The sequence below is a fragment of the Polistes dominula genome, unplaced genomic scaffold, assembly GCF_049000335.1.
Source record: "Polistes dominula isolate Pdom_NZ unplaced genomic scaffold, Pdom_raw_medaka contig_37, whole genome shotgun sequence".
Classification (NCBI taxonomy): Eukaryota; Metazoa; Arthropoda; class Insecta; order Hymenoptera; family Vespidae; genus Polistes; species Polistes dominula.
The window spans coordinates 3,564,611-3,584,006 of NW_028301169.1; the positions used below are offsets into that span (position 1 = coordinate 3,564,611).

Genomic DNA, 19,396 nt, shown 5'->3' on the forward strand with positions numbered 1-19,396 from the left:
GATAGACATTTCTTGTGATTTTATCGAAATAATTCGAAGATGGGAGGGAAAAGAAATCAAATGTATCACTTACGTGTTTCAGAAAACACTCGCCGACACAACTCTTGTGCGGTGAATTCCAATCAATACGAGATTCCAAATCCTTCAAAAATTCTGATTGAAAGTCTAACAGCTCTTCGATATTGATAAAGATCGTTTCTATTTGTTCCTCGTTAAACATATCTGTACGTCTTCGACACTCTGCTATATATCCTTCGGTAACGTCCCTTAAAATCTTCACAAAGTCTCTCTCAGTTTGGACCAATTCACGAACAACGCTTGTCCTAACTTGTTCATTCGATAGCAACGACACGCTTGTGCGCCTTCTTTGGGAGTTCGATGTACCTCCAGAGGCTATCGCGGCTAAACAATCTTCGACGGTATCTTCTTGACTTACCCGCAACTGTAATTGATATGTCACTGAACAAATAACGTTTTAGAACATCGAAGTATTTTAACACTAAATCTACCAATAGTTTATATATTGAACATCTCTATTATTATATTCACATTAGTTATAATTGAATATAGAATTTGAACAGAAAATTTCAAAATTGATAGAAATGATTAGAAAAATGTAAACCTACCCTAACGAAAGCAGCAGGAAACCAGCCACGTTCTCCTTCACAGCTACCCCACCACCAATCCTTGTCAACCATATCAAGCACATCGATGAGGTCACCAGCCCGAAAAGCTAATTCCTCCGGTTCCATAGCTACGTGATCCCAAACAGCTTCAGCCAGAACGACCACCTCTTCATCCATCGTCTGCTCAAAAGATTTTTTTCTGTCCGTGAGCGAGGCGATGGATGATTCGGAATCAGACATCATCTCGTCGTCTGAGGTACCACCTCTTCCATCCTGTTCATCTTCGGACAGGACATTTCCACCGGGTAATCTCGCCCCTAGATTACAGAAAGATCGATGTATCAGTTGATGAAAGTGTTCAAGGTTACACGTAATTTCTTCCCCATACAGTGCTAACTCCTTTAGCTTCGGTTTCAAAGAAGACGTAATTTTAGCTTCCTAGGAGCTCCTCTCTTTCTCTCTCTCTCTTTTTCTTTGATTGGTCTCTTTCCACGTCCAGCTCGTTCTGCTCGGTAACAACGGGAAAAAGATGAAGATCAATCTTTTTTCCTTCTTTCTTTTTGTTTCGTTTTCTTCATCACCTTTCGTATTTCTCCACTTCGATAGATCTATCACAATTGGAACGATCTAACGGTTCTACAGTGCAGCTTTGCTAACAGAAGCGTTTCAACGATTGGGTACAAATGAGTACGAAGCAACGTTCTTTCTTCATTTTACGACACGATCAAGTTATATATATATATAGAATACAGGTGCGGAGCAGTTCATGACGATGTGATTTCTCTTTACTAACAATAAATGCATTCGGTCTAAAGAGAGCGACGAACTTTCAAAAATTGTGACTCTTCTACTTAAGGTGCATGCAAACTTTGGTATTTATTTTAGAGAATTTTTAAGGTATATCTATTAGGAAGAGCAATTAATTCGGATTCCATTTAAAATAATTTAGTATTTATTTATGTAGTGATTCATATTATATCTGTTATTCTTCGAAATAGTCTACATTATTATCGATAGATAATCTCTGGACCCATCTGTCAGCCAATTGCGTAATTCTTTGACGAATAAAAGGGGGGTAATTTTGATGTAATGATTTTAATATCAAGATAACGAATTAATTGCTACACTTAATATAATATCGAAATATAATAATGTCGAGTAGCACTGATAGGAAAAAGAAATAGAGATAATTATTGTGCATTTTGATTTAAACAAAAGGCAAGCTGTTAATGGAAGGATAGTACTTTCAAATGGAACATGGATTTCATCAAACACAATTTTACAGATAAATATTTTTGGGCACAAGTGAGAAGGAGGATGATCATTTAAGCCATATTTCAACTACATATTGTGAAAACGTAGAAAATAGTTATGCTTCCTGTCGGTTGGAAACAAACTTCTTCGTTTACCGATTCTTCGAAGATACCTGATTCGTGAATGGTTTTTCTCTTACCTGCAGTTTTGGTGCGCATCAAGGGTGAAAGCTGATTGATACCCAGTGGCTGACTAAGTGAGCGCCTCAAATTTGTCCGAGAACTCCTCCCTTTCGCGTTACTGAGACCAGAATAAAGCTTAGATTAATAGTAGTTAGGTAATTAAATCCCAAACACATGGGTTTTTATTGATTTTTTTCTTAATTTTTGTTTAATTTTTTTTTTTTAATTATTATCTTAAGTTCGGGCGGAGAGGCTCAACAAGCGTGTGTTTTTACGTGTAAGCATCGATACAACATTCAGCAACGAATTACGATAGGTAGATAGTATATTTATATGTGTATATGTGTATATATATATATATATATATATATATATATATATATAATATGTCCATACATATATATACGCATGACAAAATGTATATTATTTTATTATATATATATATATAATCTGTACATACGTAGGAACTGTCCTTTCGAAAATGTACACCTCGATCATCATTTTGCATTATCATTTTGTTTCTCATCAAGGAGAAGTTCGGAAAAATTACTCACAACTATATTACAACGTCACTCGGAGATATTCTACTGCAAGCAATTCTAATCTACAATTCGGGATGGTACACCGATGAGAATTTTCTTTTTCTTCTTCTTTTTATTATTATTATTATAATTATTATATATATATATTTATATACGTTTGTATGTACTCTTATTACATATATATGTACATACAGGGTGTCTTAGCTAATAAAGAATTATCCAAATATCTAAATATTCTTAGAATATTCCATAAAATGTAAAATAATTGCACCCTGTATATAAATACAGAAATCGAGACGACGATGACGACAATTCTTTTCGATACATAATAAAAATTAAAATAAAAAAAAGAATTATTTTATAATCGTGCATGAAGAGAAACAAAGAAAGATAGAAAAAAAGAGAGAAGGAGAGAGAGAGAGAGAGAGACAGACAGAGATAGAGAAAAAAAATATTAAACAAAAAGGAATAAAAAGAAGACAGATAAACGAATAACTTTTCTGTCTCCTCACTGATAACGAAACAAACGATCGAAGCGTTCACTTACGAAGGTGGTACTACGTCCTTACTGGTTACGTGTTTACGCGTGACAGACCAACTTTACGAGGAAAATTAAAAAGAAGGTGGTTTGTTATAATACCCGTCTACCTACCACTAGTCTCCCTCGATTTACTGGAAAGGTTCGAGAATAAAAGAAATGTCAATTTTGCGAAGGACATTTTATAATAGATTATCTGGGATTTGATGGTTGGTTTGATATAGGTTAGTCGCGAGTGTAGTTTATGTTAATGATAGTTTCTTTGTTTTTTATTTATACTTTTTTTCTTTCCATATATATATAGGTACATTTATGTATATATATATATGATTTTGTTTTCTTTCGTTTTTTTTTCTTTTTCTTATTAAAACTTTATCATGTACGAAAGAAAGCAGCGGCCGATCTATGATGAGCGCATTTATTGATAGATAAAAGAAATAAGATTCAGCGTTTAAGTAGTAGTGCACATAACAAGCTAATCGTAAAACTGCGATCAAAGCCTTTACGAAGGGTGTTACAGTTAAGTGAAAAAGAGTGAGAGAGAAACAGATAAGTAAGTACTTGGATATTAAAAAGTAAGAATACAAAGATTTTTAATGAACATCGTGTTGAACTTTTCTTCGATAAATACATTATTCGATCAAACTTTTTTCATTGAAATGTTTCACCCTTGGTATAGAAGAAATTACAATATATATATACTGTATTTTTTGCCAATTGGTAATATTCAATGCTAAGGCTTTTTAACAGCGTTCAAGCAAATGCTACGTAAAAATGAAAATAAGATTCATAAAAAACATCTCGTTTGATAATTTCAAATTATTTATTATTAAATATAGTATTGGATTGGCCAATAAATAATATCGAAATTTTTAATATATTGTATATATTTAAATAAATATCGTTCAGAGAGAGAAATAGTTTTAAATGAAAATTTAAGAAGCATTTTGTGTGTGTATTAGTATAAATAAATAACATTATAAAATAATTTATTTTTTTCGAAATATTTTTATTATAAATATTTCACGTTTAACTAATGAATAATATTGTAGAATCATTTGTTTATCGATGAAAATTTTTAATATTTTTTTAAATTAATATTTGACGACATTACTAATTTAATAATATTTTATATCAAATATATATATATATATATATTTGAATTATTTTTTATTTATCGGTCGTGCCAATATAAAAATGAAAGAAAATTTTACGTAGCAGGTGCCAAAAGATCAGGCCGTGCAGCATTACTCTTATGTGTACGCATGTGTATACATAAAAGAATGCTCGTTTCGCGAATGGCAAGAAGGTAGTAAATGATGCGTACGCGATCGAAATACGATATTTTTATGAGAAAGAAAGAAAGAAAAGAAAGAGAGAGAGAGAGAGTGAAAGAAAGAAAGAAAGATAAGATAGAAGAAAGAAAAGAGAGAGAGAGGTAAATAAAGAGAAAAACTCACCTTCTCAGTGTAACGATGTCGTGGGAAGAGTGTCTTGGGCTTAATCTTGGTGGTCTGCTTTTAATCGGTGATGGTGTTGATAGCATCCTTCGATAATTGTGAATATGACTATATCCTGATCGAGTATCCCACTGTAGTAATCTTTGTCCACCAAGATCACTGTTAGCCCTACGTACGTGTTGATGTCTCGATGCACGACTCTGTAAGTCGGCCTGAAAAATATAATCGTCTGTATTTTGTCTCGATACATTGATCATATTTCATTTGATTTCATTTCATAATCTCTATGTTTTTATATATATTACAATGAGAATACTAATGAATTAAGTAGTAGTAATCGTTTCGTTATGAAATTTGTATTACGACGAGTGTTAATGTGATAAGATGATATGTCCTAACGTTTATCAATAATTTCATAGTTTAACGATTTTGCATACAGTTTTTTCTCCTATTATTTCTATATATTCATATTTTTTTGATAGACCAAAACTTTGTCCCAAAAATAACTTTTCGGAAGAAAAAAAAATATTAGACAAATTTTGTTGGGGTTAGATATTTCGAGTGACGGTGAAATCGTATAGTTCCAAATTTTATTTTTGATTATAATAACACTAATTAGAGATTTCAATAAACAATAAAATATTGTAATTCTATAAATACACTAATATTGATTTTTTATTATTGTTCTTTTTTTTCTCGGTAAAGTAACTTTTGGGACAATTTGTATATACATATACAAATAATATTACAAATAATTATATATAAAAATAATAATTTTAAAGAATGAGATAAATAGAACAAAGTCAAAGTCAATTCGTTTAAAATCACGTTTGAAGAAATTTGATCTTAGTTGATTAGAGTCGTTCAAAGAAATCGTCATCAAAGACGTCTATTGATGTAACTACCTTGGAAAATTTCTACAGTAGTAGGATGTATGTGTATATATTTCGCGTTACTCTTCGATCGGCGCTCGTTGAACGGCGCACGACGCAACTGTGACTCTCGCGATATCGACTGACCAGAACCGTATATGGGTTTTCTCTCTCTCTCTCTCTCTCTCTTTCTCTCTCTCTCTCTTTCTCTCTCTCACACACACACATACACACATTCTCTCTCTCTTTCTCTTTGTCTCTCTTTCTCTTTTATGTATCCTCCTCGTATCCTGGTTCATGCGATATACGTTATATTCTCGTTGTTGCTTATCGGTGTCGGTTGTGATCCACACGAGTATGGGCACCGGAGAAAATGCGGATGATACATCCAACAACGTGTTATCATCAACAATGACGAGATAGGACTACGGGGATCTATGCTTGTTTAAAATTTAAACGAGTTCGAGAGCAAGGACAATGTCAATCGTGATTTCTCTTTTGTCGTATGTGAATTTCACAGATATATATATATAAAGAAGTTGATTATCAATCCTAATGTGTGACTCCGGTTATCCATTTTATTTTTTTATTCATTGTTGAATTAGATTATTATTATTATTATTATTATTATTATTATTATTATTATTATTATTATTATTATTAATGATTCAGTTATGATCAATGTTACTCACAATTAGATAAATGATTATTATATTTATATGAATATGAAAATATATACACATATGTAGAGATGATATTAACATTTTTGAGAGATCTTCTCACTAATCAGCAACAATTTTTTTTACCTTAAACTTGTCTATCAGTATCTGGTTGATGAGCTCGGACTGGGGTCTTGATTTATCGGCAACTCGCCTACGAAGGGCCGGAGGGCTGTCCGTTTCATCTTGGACGTCGGTGTCGTGGGATTCGGAGCTATCGCCACCCCCCATCGTTCCTCCACTACTGCCCACAGTCAATGCTCCACCAGATACCATCTATAGTACGCCATACACAATTCATTCCACAAGAGATAGATATTCTTTGACTAACCCATTTTCTCTTTTTCTTTTTCGTTTTCTTTCTCTCTTTCTTTTTCTCTTTCTTTCTTTATCAGCTTGTTCTTTTTTTTCTTAATTTTTCTTTCATTCGAATTTCTTGGAAAAATTTAACGCTAATACTACTTTTCACGATTTTCCACGAACTCATTCAGGAATACATTTTTTTTCTTTAATAATAATTATAATAATGTTTATAGGATGCAGCAATGTCGGTTAAAATCTTTACCTCTATTTGTATTCCACTGTCTCCGCTGTTGCATTTTGCATTACGTGCCGCCTTGTTACTCTTTTTCCTTTCTTTACTGCTCCTCCATACCAAAGGACCAAATCTGTGAAAAAGGAAAATACGAAATATAGCAAAAAGTTATTCTTCTATATTTTTTTTTCATCATGGTTTTAATCTATTTCTTATTTGAAAGAACAAACAAATACTATATATATGTATACTAAAAAAATAAATAATCGCTCTTTTTATTATTTTATATTTGATGCCAATTTTGTTCTAGTTACTTACTTTTTCTATTTAATTATGTTTAAACTATATGCCCATTATAAATGGGTAATATCGAAGTACAGGTATCCCTCAACAACAGGGTTTCTCATAACACGGTTTCGTTATAACACGATTCATAATTGCGGGAACCCTCCTACAACACGGTATCCTATAAAACGGTTTTCTTTCAAAAAACCTTTTTACAACACTGTACTTCTACAGCCGCGGCGAGGCTTACCGTCTTAAAGATACAGTGTTGCGGAAAGTATTTCTTTTCATCTCCATAGCTTGAAAACAAAAGTGTCTCACGCTGTTGTGAACTGAAAACATCAACGTTAAATGCGTGTTGGAAGGAGATATGGCTCTCTTCAGTTAAAATAGAAAACGTGCGTGAATCGTTACAAAATGAAATTGGTTGCATATCAGAACTTGCTAAATCAATCGGAGGCGAAGGTTTTGTGGAAATAGCTATTGTGGACGTTCAAGGTTTATTAATGGAAGAAGAAGTTGACGAAGCGGATTTGATGGAAATGGTATCCGAAACTGTAAATTAAATTGATCCTGAAGACACTAGTACTGATGAAGATCGTGCTGTTAATAAGTTAACATTAAAAATATTACAAGAAGGCCTAAACTTAGCTGAAAATCTCGAGTCATTTTTCTTGAATGCAGATCCTTCCAAAGAAAGGAGCCGAAAATTTAAAAGGAAGCATCAAAACTGTCTAGGTCCATACCAAGAAATTTACAATGACCTGGTAAGAAACAACAAGCAAAGTAAAATTACAGATTTTTTTAAAGAGAGAAGAAGATGCAAGAACTTAAAAAAAAGAAAAACGTTCTGAAAGTCAAGGCGATATCATTCTACCGAAAAAACGTTCTCAGTTGAATTAATTGAGCAGTGACGACGAAGAAATAAATTAAATTCAAGTTGCGTTAAATTAAGATAATATTTTTTGTTTTGTATTGTTCATACATTTATATTTTAAAATTAAGTTGTTTATTAAAAAAAAAAATATTTGTTTTAAAAAAGTTTTCGGAACGTAAAACCCCTCTTTTTGCATTGGCTCTCGGTCTCAAATAACACGGTTTCAAATAACACGGCATTTTCAAGGGAACCTATCTACCGTGTTGTTGGAGGGAGACCTGTACTTAAATTAAACGTGAGAAAATAGCAAATTGGAGTTTAAATTTGGAACATAAAGGAACAGTAGAAATTGTGCTCGAAACATAAATTATGCTTTCGGTCAAGAGACAATTAGTAAACGTACAGTTTCACATCGATTCCAGATGTTCTTTAATTATTGATAATAATTATATTTTGAAGGCCATTATATCGAAACAAATCCACGTGAAACAATTTTCGAGAGGTACTAGAACAACTCAATGTTCATAATTCAATAGTTATTCGATATTTGAAACAATTATAAGTTTGTAAATTGGATATGAATTAAAAAAAAATTAAATTTCATCTCGAATATACCAACCGGAACTTTTGATCATTGCCAGGATCGTCCTTGTGTTGTGAGCTTTGTTCAGATGACAATATGGTTGATGTTTCCCTTTCTTCTTCTTCTCCCAGCTGCCCAGTAGTTCTTTCATTCTCTTCCACGGGACATTCCCCCTCCGTACTTTCTTTACTTCCCTTTTTGTGGAATCTTAAAGAAAAGCTCTTTCGAAATTTTTGTAAGACGCTTTCCTGTTGACTCTGTGGTGTACTAGAACGGTGTGAATTTTGTCCTGTACCACCGCCAGAAGATGTAATTACGTTCGACGAATTCAAGGTCGAAGGATCCTGAAGACGAGAATGAGTTACCAATGGTATTGTTGCTTCTGTCAAAGGATGTTCTGTTCTTGTTTGATGACTACGTGTCCCATCACTTTCTTCATCACCTGACCACTGTCGACTGAAAAAAAAAACAACAAAAATAAAAAAATCAATTTTATTTGTGCATTAATTAATTTATTGTATTTTTTTTATTATATTAAATTATTGAGTAACAAATGTTATGCGATAATATTTATTAAATTTTAATTTTTATGATTGATCAGTTTGGTCATATTATACGACTTGTAATGTTGTTTGTTCATTGAAAAATGTAATATTTTTATTGAACGAAACGACAGAAGAAAAATGTTTGAAAGACATTGGGAAGATAAATGAATGGCATTCTTCGATTATGCACGACCGCAGATGTTACGAGTGTGACTGATGAAAATGAAATAACGGAAACAACAATTTTTCGAGAAAAAAAAAAGAATTTAAACGCGTCAGGTCTTTGAAAACGGAAACCTGTGGTCGTCGAAGCAAAATCATTTTGCAAGTGAAAGGTGTTGTGTTACCAGTTTGATTATTAATCGATGATATTTACGCGTGAAATACAGTTCGTGAATTTTACAAAATTAATTTTTCATATAATTTATTGTTAAAAAAGATGCCTCTAAATTATTTTCTAAGATTTTGATTTTTTATAAAGATTAAAAGAAAAACGTAATCGTTTCTCAGATGCTTTTCGTTATTCCATGAGTTTACTATCCATTAATACACGTTTATCTTGTTGTTGTTTTTTTAAGAAAGTAAATAACGTACCACATCATAAGGACAATCGCCTTAAAACAAAGTTATTCTTCACGATTGATCCTTATATTGACATTTCAGTTATTTCTCGTACATTTAACAACATCTTGACTTTTAAAAAAGTTTACTTGACGTTCGTTTTATATTTCCTAGCTTCGAATATATATTATATATTAATATTTATTATCTTATTATCGCGATTATACGTTGTCACTTATTGTTAATAAATAAAATCGATCTATAATAAAGAATAATTTAATCACAGCTCGTTCACTATTATTATCATTATTCAAAAACACTTGTCACAAATCCCCTTGCACGTTTTAAATTATCAATCATGTAATAATAAAGTAGATATTTTAACGATCAAATTCACACAATTTGATTTTTTTATCAAATCAGAAGAAAATTTTAGCGTAAGTTTCAGATAGGAAGTGTAATGGGCTACGAGTTGCAAGCGACTGAACCTTAGTACTAACAACACAACGAAGATATCCATACCTGCAGTTCACACGTATACCAACATCATCTTCCGGTATTCGTAAGTAAATGTGTGAGTGAGTGTATGTGTACGTAGGTGGATCGCGTGTTTTCTCATACACAGATATATGTATGTTGATACGTCTGTGTGATACTTCTTCCGAGAACAGATTTGAAGGGTCGCTTCAGGTATAGGACCACGAAGGGATGCTGCTGCAGTCTACCTTCGTACATATATACATATATATATATATATATATCTTTCTCTCTCTCTCTATTTCTAACTCTATCTCTCTTTCTCTTTTATTTTTTTTTTCGTTCACACACATTCTTCTTTTTTCTTCTTCTCTTACTTTTTTTTTCTTCCTCCTTCTCTTTCAAACTTCGAAAGATGCGGGTGCAGAAGCATCGTTTATTCCCTTCTTCGTCGGTCTCTACAAAAGGTACCCATTTATCCTTTGTAGTGACATCTCGGTGTCCCTTTTCTCATCCCCCTTTTTTTACTTTTAATCGGCCGATTTTTTATTCGAAAACATTCTCAGTTATTCTAGGTAATCGGTACAAGATTGGATTTATTTTTGGTTTGCACGTTATCATAGGTGTCGACATTTTTCTTTCGATTTATTTTCTATCACATTGATTTATTGTGTGTTAAAAGTTTCAGAGAATAACAGAAAGAGAGAGAAACAAATAATGTATTATATTATAAATTATTATATATATACATACTAGGATGCTCCGGCCACACGTTGCTGTGGCTTTGTTATAAAAAATGTTGATTTATTATAATTTTAAACTATTTAGTAAATTATAACAACACACAAAATAATACCATAATTACAATGCAATACATAAAATAATAATACAAGAAAAAATATAAAAAGTAAGGTTAGTTATGTCATATATCAAAATAAATGAATTGTAATACAGTACCATCTATTTGAAACTTACAGAATCTAGAGATCTAGATAACCTATAAATAATAAATTCTTAAATTAGCAATAAAAAATAAAATATAATCGAGATAAAAATTATTCTAAGTTGGAAAAAATTACACAAAATAAAAAAAAATTTATAATATATATATATATATATATACTATACACATTATTATAATTTTTTACATTATAATGAATTTAAAATGGTTAAAATAAATGGAAAACAAATTATATGGTGTTAGTTCATATTCGAATTATAATTAAAATTTGGAGAAAGGTGGTATCAAAGGGGTGTGTTCAGCAGTGTAGAAAGTCGATGGACTCCAGGTAGGTCAACCGAAATAACATCTTTACTCGTGACTCGGCAAACAACCCTCTCTATCTCTTTCTCTCTCTTTCTCTATTTCTCTCATACTTCGGTGTGCGACAAATCCAAGAGGTCCCGGGATCATGATGAGAAACGAAAAACGCGAGGAAGCACGTCAAGTACGAGGTCAAAAAGCCTTTGACATTTTCTACTCTCAAATTGTGTCTGTGTGTACATGTGTATGTATATGTGTGTCTCTTCCTTTCTTCCTTCTTCTTTCACTAGATGTTTATAAATGATGAATAATATTTTATATTTGTAATAATGCTTTTTTTCCTACTCACCAGTTCATAGTATACGTATTTTTTTGTTTAAATGGAATCAAAGTTAATTGTATGTATGTAATGTAATTTTAAAAGTACGCGAAATTTTATATTTACAAAGTAATTATTTAAAGTATAAAATTCAAAGAAATCTAAAATGTATAAAAAGGAAAATTATTAGGACAGCTAAAATTGGGTGTTAACTGTAACTTTTGATGATTTATTTTGCAAAGAAAAAAAAAGAAACGTTTTTTCTACGTCAATAAATATTAACTATTATTAACATTCTTAATGCTAATCATCATTTATGAATACTCTGTTCATTAATAAGTTCGTACTACTTAGGAATTCCATTTTTTATTCCAACTAATTGAGTAACTCTATTAATATAATTATCAATAATTCAAATCAATTATTTTGATTGTATCTTTATATTTTCTATTTCTTTTCTTTTCTTTTTTCTGTATCGAAAAAGGTAATACAAAGATAGATAGAAAAGAGAAGTATTGTGAAATAAAAGCATGAAAATGGATGGTGGAAAGAAAGAATTTATTATTTTCTTTCTATGGTATTCGAAAAAGAAACAAATTCTGAGGAAGGTCTAGTTGAAAAACTCTTGTGAAAAATTCAAGTGAAGTATTTGAAATTTTACTCTTCTCTCTAATAATCTTTTTTTTCTTTTTTTACAAAATTCTATCGTGTCGTCTTTGACACGTGATTTTCTTTGTAAATAGGTGAGGTGTCTACTCACGTAGGGTGTAGACAAAAACGAAGGGTTGATCTTTATTACATAAATATACATACATATATACACAGGCCCGTACTCATACATATTACATTGTTAATGTATGTTCAAAGGGCTATTTTATGTAGGGCGTCTTTTATTGCCATACTTTTTTTGACCAATATAAACATTCTGATTTCTATTTGAATCGTAATAGTAAATTATTCGAGCGTAATATTTGAATGCTATTTTTTAATATTACTGATTGTTATCGAGTGTAATTGAGTGAAAATACTTAGAAATTTCGAATATTCGTTTTATTGAGAAAAAGAAAAAAGAAAATATGTTTAAAAAATAATTGATCATTACCTTTCGTGATCTCGATCGAGCAAAGCTGGAGTACTGGATGCTTTGATACGTCGTTGGGTTTTGTTGATTCCAGGTATTCGTCTTCGATCCTTTCTACCGTGACTGGCATACTGATCGTGAAGAGGCTACGAATAAATAAAAAAAAATATACACGTATATATATATATATATATATATATACATATTTTTTGGTATGGTTACATACTAGGTCAACAATTTTCAAACAGTTTTAGCCTGCATTTGTAATAATACATCAATACTGTATCAACATGACGTAATTTTGTACGTAAATATAAATGACCTATTTAAAATATCGACAATATTAACCCTAATCGGTCGTAAGTCACGTGGGAAGTGATTTATAAATAAAAATATTTTAATTATAATTAAATAATTAATAATTTCATATAGTTGTAGTACTCCTTTAAAAAAAAGTAAATCTTTTTCATTAATAATAAGTTATTCTTACAATATAATATAATATTAAACAATTTAATAATTAAAATAATATAATAAATAAACAAACAATTTTTTGTTGAATATTTATAGAAACCACTTATAACTTATGTTGGTGAAAATCATCAATATAAAAACCTGACGACCAATAAGGGTTAATATTAACATTGAATAAAATATATACATATAAGTATAAATGTTGACCTAATAAAATAAAAGTACTTTTCCTTGTTACAATATCTGATTTTGAATATAATATATTAATAAGAAAAAAGAAAAAAAATAAGAAATAAAGAAAAAAGAAAAAATAGGGGGGAAACAACTTGTGGAAGGTAATATGTACTCGAGAGAAAAGTCTTTTCTTATTTTCCGAACAAAGATGCTAGCGTAAGAATTCATTGTGAAACTCTGTTCTGCCTACATGGCCGAGTTCGACAACCTTATTCTCTTCTTCAACGAGTTTGGACCATATTTCATATCGCGGTTGGTCGAGGAGGGACGGTTGGAGAGGAGGGAGGGTGTGGTGATACCGTGGTACCCAGTGGTACCGGTGGTCGTGGTCTTGGGGTAGTGGTGGTGGTGGTAGTGGTGCTGGTTACGAGGAGAAGGGTGGTTTCTAAGCGAAGTCGAGGATCACTTGACTCGTCGAGCACACTGCCATTGTTCGAGTTAGGTGCAAAGCAAAGAAGCTTCAACGGACCGAAATATCTCGATGCCCGTTGTGTCGTATGCCTCTTAATTACGAGAACCGCCATTTTCTTTCTCACTCCACCTTTTTATTTCCTTTCTTATCTTAAAAAGTTTCATTTCTCTTTATCTTATTTTTCTTTTACTCCCCTTCCCCACCCAACCCTTTTATTTTTATTTCTTCGTTCAAATTAATAGAAACAAAAAGATGATTGAAACAAAAACTATTTCTTTTTACGAAGTTTACACAATATTTGACAGAAAAATCTTGTCGATAGTCGTTTAAAATAAATCATGAAAAATAAATCAAATAAAGGAGAATAATATTTTCTAAAAATATACTTGGTGACTAGGAGTGGGTACGAATGATGAAATATCGGTCAAAGTTCACCGATCTAAACGAAGATAGATAGACGAATATTTAATTTTTATCTGTCATTAATCTTTCAAACAGAGAGGGAAAAGTGGGGAAAGAACGATAAAAAGTTCGTGTCCTACATAAAGATTATTTTTTGAAAAATTTAATATGAATCTTTATAAAACTCATATAAAAGTAATACACGTTCATTTCAATGTTGCTTATAATAAATTAATCACAATTGTGTGTAATATTATATTTTCTTCGTTTCGAATGTTAAATACCTATAAAATCGTTGACTGTCATTCGTTACTAGTATGTGTGTGTGTATACGTGTATCCGTGCTTCGAAATGTTTCATATACCTCTATTTGCTATTAACACACATCACACACATTATGTTCCACCCTCTGAATAGGAACGAATACAACGTTAGCATAGTTGAAAACGATTCACACGTATCATCCGAGGAGTGTCGACGTTGTGACGACAGCTCGTTACTGTGTTTCTCCTTCCTATATACCTATTGTCTATACAGGTTGGTTCACATTAAGTATTACAATCTGTTTTCTCAGTAATTGTAATAATAAAGATATTTATTTCATATATTTTAATTAATTAAATGGAACATTACTGTGGTTATATTTGTTAGCGTTTAACATATTTTTTTTAAGTGACTTTTAACACGGATATATAAAATTCTTTTTAATGTTTTATTATTAAATTTTTTCCATACATTTTTGTTTTTTTTTACTAGTATTATTATTATATTTTTTCTCGTGTTATTTTTACTGTTATAATTATTTGAATATTTTGATTAGTTTCTGAACAAAGTTTGTAACATTTTATTTGATCCACTTTGTACATACACGTCATGATTTCTTTCTATGTATTATATATATATATATATATATATATATATATATATATATATGAATCTTCAAACGTCAAAGTTCCTATCCAAGAAAAAAATTGGATATTCCAACGTAATTAAAGAGGTCAAAGTCTTGACTTTGAAAAAAATGTTAACTTCCCCCATCCCTTCTTTTTTCTTTGACATGAATCTATGAAGGGGTTTCCTACAAAAGTTACAAAAGCTTCTTCTTCCCCTTCATGAGAAAGAAATTTTTGGCAGGATACCAAAAGTCTAGATGGTCGTCGACGGTATAATTTCCTCGAAATTACCTAGGACTAGTTGCTATCCAACTTTTTCGTATATTTTTCCTGGCTCACTTCCGCGTTCGACCTTTTTTTTATTTTTTATGTTAAACGAAAATATTTTTTTTTCCTTTCTTCTTCTTCTTTTTCCTACTACTTTTAAACTAAAAGCTACGATCAATCAAATATAACTCATTTTATAATAATCGATTAAAAATCAAAGGTACGTTTAACTAATTCCCTCCTTTGCATTGAAATTTTGATTGAAGAATTAATTTATTTTAGACATGAATCTAAATAATATTGATCTCAATGAAATTGCAATTAGTTGAAATTATATTTGTTACGTTAGAATTCAAGAAGAGACATATGTACGAGATTGAAGATGGAAGATTAGTATGTTGAGGTTTTGCTTAATTAAATTTAGGAATGCTTCACATAACTTCTCTCTCTCTCTCTCTCTTTCTCTTTCTCTCTTTGTGTCGCGCAGTAGTAAGTTTGTAGATTTATCAGACACAAGGCTTATAGGAAATGCACAGTAAATATATATGTATGATAAGTAGAGTTGAAATTGTATTTCCCTAAATATATGTATTAGTTTAAATCTTGTACTAACTACTATTCGAAGATTCTCATTAGGATTAATTGTTTTGAAAAGGGGAAGATTAAATACTTAAGAGTAGAAATTAATTGATTCTAAGTGTTAATTTTCTAATTAAAATAAATCCTTTTTCAAGTGATCTAACATGATTGATTTTTTGTCATGAAATACAATGAAATTTAATTCAATACAAAAAAAGGTAGTAATTAATCATTTATTTAAGTAATTATTTGTAAGTCATCCTTTATACAGGGTGTCCCATGTAAATACTTGTGATAATCTGACAAAAAAACACTTTAAACGAAAGTTGATCGGTTTTTGATTGACTATAAATTGCAATAAAAAAAAGTTTCAAAAAATTAGTTTTTTAAAAGGTATCCTATATTTTTGATTTACAGTATTTTAGCTCGTATTAATACGAATTCAATGAATTAGTATACCATGACCTTTGGTATATACATATGTATATACATTATAATAATAATTTGTGTTTTATATAAATAATTTTTGATAAATTATGTATATACAGCGTGAAACATATAACTTGATTATTATCTCTTTTTAATTGTATAATAAACCAATAATTATACAGTATCAGGAAAGGGTTGTATAATGTGATGTATGATTTTTTTATAAGCAGAAATGTTTATAAAAGGTTTGAAAGCCAATTATATTGGTTTTTTTTTTTTTTAATAGAATGCCCTACTTTTTTAATAGTAGTTCGAAAGAGTATTAATTTGCAAATAAAAGAAGTATTAAACAACGTTTGCCCTGAAAGTTAATTATTAACGAAAGTTTTATCCGCATAAGATAGCATTGAAAGATTAAATATATATAATTTATTTATACAATTAATTTCTCGTTTACTCTCATATCGATTGATTCGATTGTATTATTTATTCTAACCTATCATTTATTAAATGCATTCTGTAACGTTATCGTCCTTCCCCTCCCTCCCGATTATTTATTAAAAAATTAAATTCAATCGTTTATAATATATTAGTATGACGTAGGTTACTGATAATATTTTATACAAAAATCGTTATAAAAAAAATCACTCGAGTTAGTGGATACAATCAAAAGTATATATATACAGTTAAAGTTTCAAAGAGTGACTCGCGAAAGTTTCTCTCGAAATACGAGTAATGTATGTTTGTTCACTACTTTTGCAAACAAACATCGTTCGCTATGTTCGTAATTATTCGCGTAGGTACGTAATTACATCATACCTACATAGTTCACAACGTACTATTTTATCATTTGAAAACAATTCTTGCTTGCGAGATCTCGTTGCCGTTGAAAATCGAAAGAAAATAAAAGAGAAGATAATAACAAAGAAAAAAAAAACAAAAAATAATTCTACCAAAAAATGAGGAAAAAAAAAGATTGTAAATCGTGGAAAGGGATAATATTAAAAAAAAAAACAAACAAATAAAAAGAAAAGAAAAACCAGTTTTATCAACTCGTTTTTAGTACTCGAGACGATTAAAAAAACGAGACGATTCGTTTCTGTTATCGATTTCAATCATATTCTCGTCTCGTCTCGTATTCTTTTCGAAAGATAAATTTTCGATTGATCGAACTCGTCAAGCTGAACGATGAAAAAGTCGTGAAATTAAAAAATACTCACGGAAACGGGAGCAGTGTGAGGCGTGGCAACATCCTGTGTGGAATGAGCACCGCTTGGTTTTGGGCTTGATCGTTGAGAATCCTGTCCACGTTGCCATGATCCTGATTTGCTGCTCGTTGCATTATTGCTTTAACAATATAAACAAAATGGACTTTCGTTATTATTTTCATTCATTTATCTGAACGATCATTTTTTTTATTATATTATTCTGTAACTCTTTGCGGCATAGAATTTCAGATAATAAAATAGTCCTATGTTGCATAAAAATTTGATTACGTTTTAAATTAAACAAAATTGGTATATTTTTTATTAATAAAGATATTACATAATGTAATAATGTAAAAACATTTAAAAAAGAGTTAATAACCAATTGTTTTGCGTAAATAAGACGAAATATAAATTTATGAGCATGTTTAGCTTTTGCAATAATATTTCGAGGTGGGACTAAAAATGTCCCACCGTACATTATGGTGTATCAAAATGGTGGGACACTTTTAAATCCATTATGCCCCAAAGAGATAATCAATTAAGAAAAATGTAACATTTTAATTATAATCATTTTATATTGGTAATTATGTGATTAATATATAATAATTTTTAATAATTTTATTTCTAATTTTAATAAAATTAATAATTTTCAATATTTTTCATAAGTATTTTAAAAAAATATTTAGTATTTATAATATCACAAAATATGGATATGTGTAATATTAATGTTTTTGTATATTTTTATAAACACATTTGTAATAAATAATAATTTATTAATATTTACAGTAATATGTAACACATTAAAAGAAGAAGCATAAAAATAATCTTTGAAATAAGATAACAATAAATATATTTGAATATCGTATTGAAATTCAATCAATCAACAATTTTCAAACAGATTTTTATTATTTATCGAGAAATTCCGTGCTCGTTTGTACAAATAAGTTATAGAAAATTTCCTGTATAGTGATTATTTTATAAAATACTTTAACCGACGACTAATAGCTTAAACAAGATACTGAGATATGACATTATGATTTATTAATAAATCGTGTAACTTCTAATGATAAATGATAAATTCATTTACGATGACGAATTTGTAGGAACAAAGTTTAACGTATCTTGTTATTGTTAATTAACGAATAGCAAAATTATCATTAAGAGAAGACGTATTGTAGCTTTAGTTATACAAATCGTTTATCCTTACCGAATCGTGTCTCAACCCTATTAAATTAGAGCAATGTTAACTGTTGTTTGAGTAATGAGACGTTATCGAATTAATTTCTCGTGTTCAAATTTCATTTGTATCAGAAACTTTCATAAATAAAAAAAGAGGAAGAACAATCAGTAATTCCTCACCCTAAAACCTACAAAGAAATTTACCATTTCCAAATTATAAAGGGACAAAAATAAAATCAAATTAAAAAAAATAATAGCTGATAAAAAAATTCATATTATTTTCTAGAACACTATTTATATAATAAATTGCTATTTATTGATTCAAGGTGTTTGATATTGTATTTTTAAACAATTGTTTAAAATAGATTATCAGTATTTATAATAACGCAAATACCTTGACGCAAATCCTTGATGCAAATAATGATGCAACCTTGTTATTATTAATATTTGTAATACTGATCATCATTCAAAATACTGGTTTTAACTTGTTTTATAAAATATTCTTCATTGTTGTATAAATAAAAATATCTTTTTTATTTTTTTTTATTTTCATAAATTTCTCACCAATATTTTTAGAAAGATCATTGAGATCAACAATT

At 30.0% G+C, this 19,396-nt stretch overlaps 1 protein-coding gene across 4 annotated transcripts in view; it reads right to left on the minus strand.

The window, feature by feature from the left end:
• Positions 1 to 19,396, minus strand: part of RhoGEF3 (Rho guanine nucleotide exchange factor 3) — a 184,190-nt gene that overhangs the window by 4,635 nt on the left and 160,159 nt on the right. For all 4 annotated transcript variants that reach the window (XM_015322101.2, XM_089179127.1, XM_015322100.2 and 1 more), the window contains exons 10-18: positions 17,631 to 17,757; positions 12,742 to 12,866; positions 8,510 to 8,929; positions 6,759 to 6,861; positions 6,281 to 6,469; positions 4,603 to 4,814; positions 2,080 to 2,180; positions 627 to 943; positions 74 to 442 (exon numbers count right to left, since the gene is read on the minus strand). In XM_015322101.2, coding sequence (XP_015177587.2) covers positions 74 to 442; positions 627 to 943; positions 2,080 to 2,180; positions 4,603 to 4,814; positions 6,281 to 6,469; positions 6,759 to 6,861; positions 8,510 to 8,929; positions 12,742 to 12,866; positions 17,631 to 17,757 — 1,963 coding nt within the window. The remainder of the gene's footprint in view (positions 1 to 73; positions 443 to 626; positions 944 to 2,079; positions 2,181 to 4,602; positions 4,815 to 6,280; positions 6,470 to 6,758; positions 6,862 to 8,509; positions 8,930 to 12,741; positions 12,867 to 17,630; positions 17,758 to 19,396) is intronic.